Raw genomic sequence first — 7,716 nt, 5'->3', positions numbered from 1 at the left:
TGCTTAAGCCATCAGCAGATGGCTGAGAAAGCTGCCTCATTCCTGGGTCCTGGCCTTCCACTGCAGGAAATCATATTTTTCCAAAGATGGTTTGGAAATCATCTTCTAGCCCTCTGGGTAGTACTGCTAAGGGAATACTTCTAGTGAATGGTTTTGTCAATGACAACTGCAAAGCAAAACCCACTGATTTTTCTGAGGCTGTTAATATTAGGTCTGTGTAAAACCTCTGACAGGAATAAAGCTGCAGTAAAATTAATGAGGAGGGAAAAAATATTCTTCTGTGGACTTTGATCCTTATGGAACTTAAATACACAAAGGAGTTTGTCTGCTTCACTGGGGTTTCTTTCAAGTTGTGTAATGAATTATGAAAACATGAGTGGGGATTTGGGGAGGTGGGAAGCTTGCCTAGACCTGAATTTGCCTGGTTAATGAATAGGTTGAGAGGCAGATCCTCAGAGTTTAGGGCACAAGTTGGGTTGGCATGGCTTCTGCACTGCTGTTCCTGTTGTACTGTGGGAGCACTTGTGATTCAGCACTGCAGACAAATTTGAACAAACTGGTTTTATTTTACTTGAAGCTTTTTTACTACATCAGCTGATGTACTTAAACACTTTGATTCTCATCAGTGCTACTGCTATAAACCCAGCTTTGCCCACAGAAATCACCTGAATGAATAGAAAGTGTTAGCAAGTGTTGGAGACTAAGATTTCTTAGAAATCTGTACACTGCATTACATGCTGATTTACTGAAATGCCCTTAGCTAACAGTAAGGCACGTTTCTTTATATACAGGAGGCTCCTGTACACCCCTGTGTAGCTTCATCTGCTTACACCTCTGGTTGAGGTGGTGCTGCCTACATATGGCAACCTTCACAAGAAGCTGAGGCTACTGCTCCAGCACTGGCACTAGCCAGGCACAGCCATGCTCAGTGCTGTCTTAGCAGCATCTCCTGGGTTTTCAGCACACCTCATGTTGCAGCAAATGGATATGAAAGCCACTTCAGCTTATGCATCCAGTTTTACACAACTTAGTTTAAGTCTGATTAAAAATCCAGCTCTCGAGACTGGTCACATCTTGACTCGCCCTCATTCTTCAGTATAAAACAGAAAGAGGGGTCACAAGAAACTTAGAGTTGAGGCTCATTGTACCGCAGAGATCTCAGCAGTGTGTAGTACCTTCCAGCTTTGCAATTTCTCTTCAGCCCAACAAAGAGGAAGAGTAAAGGGAATGATTTGTTGCCCACTGTTCTTCTCTTTCTTGAGCTATTCTTGTTGGTCTGTGTAAGTGCTGGCTGTGCATTTTCAGGTTCTGCTGCAGATGGTTTTGCTGGAAGCAAGTGTGCAGGCACAGCAGAAATCCCTCAGTCTCAGGCTGATGCTGAATAGTACCACAGCAGGGGACACAGGTCCTGCATGTCAGTCAGTCCTCATCCCTGTTGTGTAGTGGGATGACAAATACAGAGATGTCATCATAGGATGCCTCATGGCTGTCATCCAGAATCCACTGGTGGCCTCTCTTCTTTCCCCGTGCTCTGCATACCAAGCACTTGGCCAGTTCTGAATATCTGTGGGTAGAAAAAATGCAAGGGTTGGGTTAAAATGGCACTGTTCCCTGGAGAACAACATTGAGATGCAGCTTTATGTTGTCACAGTAGAGCTTTTTTAAGACACCAGCTTTAAAATTGTTTCTTTAGAATGGGGAAAGAACTGGGAGCAGTTTCCAGAGGCACGGAAAAGAGTGCTTGGTCAGGCTGGAGCTGACCTAGAAGCAAAGTGATCTCAGCTGCTTTTGATCTGACCAGGCTCTCTGAAAGGGAAACAGATGGCAAAACTGTTTAATACCTGTGAGGATCTGTCCTGTTTTCTGCAAGGAAGCTCCTGACCATATCAGCCACCTCTTCATTGCACAGAACATCCCAAAGGCCATCAGTTGCCATGATGAGGACATCATCTTCCTTAATGTCATGCAGAGCAAAGTCAAATACATTCACCTGGAAAGCCCAAGAGTGTATCAGTAACAATTCCTGCAAGGTACAGGAGGGGTCACGGTGAGGACTTTCTGAGAGATGACATGAGGTGGAAACAGGTGAATCTTTTACATCCCCTTGCTGCTGTGCTTCTAGATTCCTGATCTGGGGATTCTCTGGGCAGCATGCAGAGAGACTGAGGATGGCTCAGGAAGGACACTGCTAACAGCTGCCAAGTTTGGAAAGGTGGGTGCTGCAGAGAAGGAACAGCATGTTTAATTCCCCCCTGCAATTCCCCTGTGCCATGACTGACCTTGGGAATGCAGGAGAGGAAAGGTTTGACTTCAATGTTAGTGTCAATGACTTTGAGCTGATGATCCCCCAGACCTCGCGAGACAGCCAGAGTCCCCAGCAACCGAGCCTGGTCCCAAACAAAGCAAAACAGTGTTGAAATTAAGAACATGGCACCTTTAAAGGTTGACACGTGGCTTGTCCTGACTGTTCTACATGTTGCTTTTAAGAACCCTTTTCCAAGCATCACCCAGAACTGCCTCTGGAGACCAGAGATGGAGGAGTGATCAGAAGCAATAGCTGCATGCGTGGAGATATAATCTGTACCTGGTGGCCCACAGTATGCTCTGGAATTAGTACATGTACTCTGGGTAATGCTGCAGACCTCAGGAAGCCCATGGTGGCATCTGCTCTTGATTTGGGGTGGCAAGGAAGAAAACTGCTTAGGTTGGGGTGGCAGTATGGGGTCGTTTCTCCTGGCAAAGGAAGTTCTGCACTGACTCCTTGAAAAGGGGGTGGCATGTGGGTTGTAGTGCTGGGGAAAGTGATGGGGCTTTCTGCTAGTCAGCAGGCACTGGATGTGTACAGTCATCGCTTCTCTCTGCCTCCGCCTTCCCCCTCCAGGCTCTTTTCCTCAGCTCCTCAAGGAAAATGGTTTGTAGGAAAGGTGTTAGAGCTCAAGGAGACAGCCCAAAGTGGGATCTGATGAAGTAAGTTCTCATCTGAAATGGGTTCCTGAGCACAAGGGGAGATGAAGAAAGGGCAGGCTGGCTCAGGGCTGCTGTCTGCCCCACTAGCAGGTACCCTGGAGGAAGGTGCAGCCCCTCTGCTCTGGAGGGCTCTGGTTTACACAAACCAGCCAGCTAGCAAAGGCACTGCTGTGCTGGGGCTGTGGCACTGCACTGTGCTGGAGAGTCCCAGGGCACTGGGTGCTCTGCAGCCTCATTCTGCCCTTCTGCACTGGAGCACGGCAGGAATGCTGAGGACTGGCAGCAAACTTGCCTCTGCCTTCCCAGTGTGTAAAGCATTAAACTACCTGCTTGCCGTGACCATGGACAAGAGGATACTTGAGATCTGCTTTCTCCACGATCTTGTATCCCCTGGAACAGAGAATTCAATGTTTGCAGCTTTTCAGAATTGACAGTACAACCCACACACAAACAGCTGACTGAGGCACGGGCAAGGTGACTTGCTGAAGTAGATGCAGTGAAGTTGACCCCTTGCTGAATGCCCAGGTGTTTATCCCTCTCCCCAGCTTGTTCCAGCACCAGGCTGGACTCCCCTGCACCAGCCTCACCTTGCAGAAGGATCCCAGAAGTATCATCTCAAGAGTTCCCTGACCACCCTGCCAAAGCCCCATGAGGAGGCTGCTCACAGCATCCTTCCCTTTGCCCCCTACTCTCCCCATTGCTTTACCTCCCCATTGCTATGAGCAGGTAAAGCTGTCCTCGGCTACTGACTTGTCCTCAAGCAGAAAAGACTCACCAGCCCTCCATGAAATAATCTCTGTACAGGACTTTCTGACCCACATCATCTCCCTTCAACCTCCGTGGAAACTCGAAACGTGTGAACTCACCATCCAGGAGCTTGGGGAAGAGAAAAGCCTGGAGGACAGAACAAAGGCATCATGGGGCTGTACAGGTTCTGCTTGAGCAGAGCAGGGCACCAAAAGTGCTTCTGCCTTGGAACTAGCACTCCCAGCAGCAGAATGGAGAAAAGAATTGGGAAAGCACATCCCAGGGAGGCAGTAAGCATCTCCCATAAGTAAGCATCTTTTGGTTGACTTGCCTCCAGCCCTCCTTGGCTAGTGCAAGATGACATTCTGGCCACACAGCAGCCTTTGAGGAAAGCTGGTGATCCTCTGCACAAGCCCTGACCCAGTGAGATGCTTGCAGCTGGACTGTCTGAAGCGTGGCAGGAGTCACTCACCAAGTGCTGGATTCTCTGCCTCTCTGTCTGGGGTGTGAATTCACAGCTCATGGGCACAATGTTGTCCTTCAGAACAAGAATTGCCCTACAGGGGGAAAAGAGGCCAAGAGCTCAGCTGTGGCTGTACTGCAGCCTAGGCTCAGCCAGGTGTGGGACTGGGGGTAACCAGCAGCAAAGCAATGCCAGAGCACAGCTCTGCCACAAATGCTTAGAAATGCCAGAGTGTTTTACATAACTGCCCTGCAATTGCACTGTTGCAGCAGAGAACAATGGTTTGACAACTGCTAGAGGAATGGCCAAGGCCCAGTCAGGAAGTGCATTGGGATGCCATGAAATCACCTTTAGCATTAGTCCCTTAAAATCCCAAAAGTCTTCTAGGAGGCATGATAGCACCTGTCCTTCCACCAGGTCCTGGGGCAGGCAGGAGGAAAATGTCTGGGCTGCACAGTTACCTTTCCATAGGATTAAATAAAATGCTGGAAACCTTGTTTATCTCTGGGCTCTCATCCCCCAGTAATTTCCCCCTTTTATTGTGGCTCACCTGCTGTCCCCAGCATTAGCCACATACAGCTTTCCCTGGAAATACAGAGCAGCCAGAGCAGTGCAGCCACCTGTCTGGTTGGTGGCTTCCATCTCCTGGCCAATGACTTCATCCTGTGGGTTTAAATGAGTCTGGAGAGTGACAAGAGCCATGGTGCTGCTTTCTGCAGCCGCTTTGTGCCTCCCAGCAGAAATCCAGAACCAAAATAACATGCAGATGGGCTGTGGGAAAACAGCAAGGTGAAAGACAACATTGCTTCAGTAGAGCCAACCAAGCTCTTGCTGCTGGACTTTAAGGATGTGTCGGGGAGCTCTCAAACTTGTATGCGCTGTAAGAGTGACAATAGGCACCATCTAGCCCAGAACAAATGCACCCCGTGGGTCCAGTTTACCAGAGAGGCTGTAGCCTTGCTCTGGGTTAACACTGCTGATGTGCAATAGATCTGAGGCAGATCTTGGAGCTGACCCAGAATGACCTCAGCACACTTACATTTTGGCCAAGTGTTTCTGTCTGCTCAAGAGGCTGCAGACCCTGCCCATCCCAGGCAGTAAGGAGGGACAGATGGAGTGTTTGGGGCAACAGGACCACTGCCCAGCAAGGGATACTTACACATTCCTGGAAGGCATTCTCCAGAGCTCCTACAACCAGGTCTTCTGCATGGATGTGCTTCTCCTCCACAAACTGTGGGTCACTGTCGCAAACACAGCGTCCACTCAGATGCATGGGGGGATGGGCCTCTGTGATGCCTCCCACAACCTCCTCCAGCTTCTGCTTGATGCAGTAGTGCAAATAGTTGGAGGCAATGATGGCAGCTTCTGGGCCACCATGGCCATCAAACAGCGCCCAGTAGTAACCAGTCAGAAACTGCAGTGGGGAAGAGGGACAATAGAGCAAAGAAGAGAGGAAAGACAAGGGCTGGAGAGGTCATACAGGTGGCAGGCTCACAACCAAGACATTTTGCCTGGCTTTTCCAGCCCAGCTACCCTTCCCTGTCCATTAGTCCCCTGCACAGCTCAAACTCATGTGATATGAGACCTGCTGTCTGAGCTCTGGGTGGCTGGATTTCCTGGCACCCATCCTGTTTTTCAGGGGACAGGGGGGTTCTTAATTTCTAAGAGCAGAGCTGCTTCCAGATGAGACCACCCCTTGTGCCTGGTGCATGCTGCTCTCCCCCAGTGATGACACAAACCAACCCTCAAAAGCAGAACGAGGACAATAAAAAAGGTGATGGCCTTGAGTAAAGGGCTTGGACAACCTCAGATGCTGCAAGGCCAGGCTAAGGAAACAGAAATGGCACATATTGGGACAGCTGAGCATTTCCTGGTGTGTATGTGGGTCCCCCAAATGTGTCCAAAGAAACTTCTCAGCACATGGCCATGTAGGACTGATGAGACAACCCTGTGTTTCCTATACCTGGGCCCTTGGGTGCAGACCAGGGCCAGCAGCAGAGTAAGCGCAGCCTGCCCACAGGCTATACCTGTGTGGAGCACAGGATCAGCCATTCCTCATCCTCCTCCATGCCTGGCTCTCTCCTCCGGATGGAGATCTGGTAGCAGGCTGCCTGGTCCTCGTTGAACTCTGACTTCTCAGCATTGATAACCCTGGTAAGATTGGTAACAAACACTCCAGGTGAGGCTGCTCCCAGCCAGCTGTGCTGGGTGCTCTGCATCTGCCACAAAGGGCTGTACCTTGCCCTGTCCTTCCAGCCCCATGCTCCCTGCTGCCTCCTTAACCTTGGGAATCTCTTTGCTGGGGACCTAAATAACAAGCCCTTTTCACACAGCAGGAAAAAGTCTGGCTAGGGACACCAGGGCAAGTGGTTTTGGAGCACCCTGTCTTCAGGCAGCCCTTGCCAGCAGCCGGAGCTATTTCCTTGGTGACACAAGTGAATTGCAAAACCAGTGCTCTTCTTTGCCAGCCTGGCTAATGTTAGTCCCTGGCTGGGAATTCGCTCTCCTTGCAAAGCTCGGAGATTCCTGAAAATCTGGTCTCTCCTTCCCTTTGTTTTTAAGGCAATTTGCTAGGAGCAAGGGGGTGGGCACCTGCTAGCCCCCCAAACCACCCCCCCCCTCAAACATCCTCCCTGTTGCCTCATCCCTTCCCCCTGCAAGGGAGTGCGATCTGCCCACCCGAGCCCCACGGAACCGCCCTGCCTGACCCGCTCCCTGCAACCGGGGCGCAGAGCTGGGGACAGGTGACATCCCGGCAGCAAAATGACGAGGTATCAAGGGATGAGATCGTTGAACTGAGGTGAGCTGACGCTGTTCTGCCACTTGCCACACGCACCGGTGACCGCGTCCCGGCAGGGTGCGGGCAGGAGAGGGACAGCTGTGCCCCCCGCAACCCCGCTGCTGCCAAGCTGGGAGGGAGCAGGGCCGGGGAAGGAAAGGAGCCGCCACACCGAACCTCTGCAGTGTTCGGAGGAGGAAGCCGCTCCCTCCTGGCAGGCAGAGGCGAGCAAGGGGGGATTCTTTCCCCCGAGACTTCCCTCGCCAGGGAAACGCTGAGCCGAGGGGAGCAGCGTGGGTATGAAATGGGCTGTGACCACCCCCCGGACACCCTCTACACCTTCCCCTGCACGCCCCTAACCCCACGCGCAGCCTGGACCTGCGCTCCACCCCTCCCAAAACCTTACCAGCACCCCGGGAGCGTCTCTAACCCCGCATCCCCCACCCCGGGGGTCTCCCGGAGCCCCCTTCCCGGGGCAGCCCCTCTGCCGGCCCGCACTCACTCGGCGTAGCCCGCGCCCCAGGGCAGTGGCCGTTCGGGCCCGGTGCCCCGCACGGCTCGCCCGTCCCGCGGGCTCTCCTCGACGCCACGCAGAAACTTAGGCCGGCGATAGCCGAGGGCGGCGGGCGGTGGGCCCGGCCCGGGACCCGGGGATCCGCCAGGCCGCTCGGAGGGGCCGCCCCGCCGCAAGCGCCGCAGCCACTCGGTCGACATGGCGGGGCCCCTGCTGCGCCCTCCGCCTCCGCCAGGCGGCGACAGA

At 52.5% G+C, this 7,716-nt stretch overlaps 1 protein-coding gene across 1 annotated transcript; it reads right to left on the bottom strand.

Annotated features, from left to right (window-relative positions):
• Nucleotides 1-546: 546 nt before the first annotated feature.
• On the bottom strand, nt 547-7,693 carry PPM1M (protein phosphatase, Mg2+/Mn2+ dependent 1M). Its single transcript, XM_030458299.1, has 10 exons — nt 7,459-7,693; nt 6,205-6,328; nt 5,337-5,591; nt 4,728-4,840; nt 4,187-4,271; nt 3,743-3,861; nt 3,294-3,357; nt 2,280-2,387; nt 1,842-1,990; nt 547-1,564 (listed from the first exon to the last, which is right to left on the bottom strand). The coding sequence occupies exons 1-10, from the start codon at nt 7,668-7,670 to the stop codon at nt 1,420-1,422; spliced, it is 1,374 nt and encodes a 457-aa protein (XP_030314159.1). The 5' UTR covers nt 7,671-7,693; the 3' UTR covers nt 547-1,419.
• Nucleotides 7,694-7,716: the final 23 nt, after the last annotated feature.

This window comes from Calypte anna, chromosome 12, assembly GCF_003957555.1.
Source record: "Calypte anna isolate BGI_N300 chromosome 12, bCalAnn1_v1.p, whole genome shotgun sequence".
In the NCBI taxonomy this organism is placed as follows: domain Eukaryota; kingdom Metazoa; phylum Chordata; class Aves; order Apodiformes; family Trochilidae; genus Calypte; species Calypte anna.
Note: the sequence above shows the minus strand (reverse complement) of the source record. Positions and strands in the feature narration are given on the sequence as shown.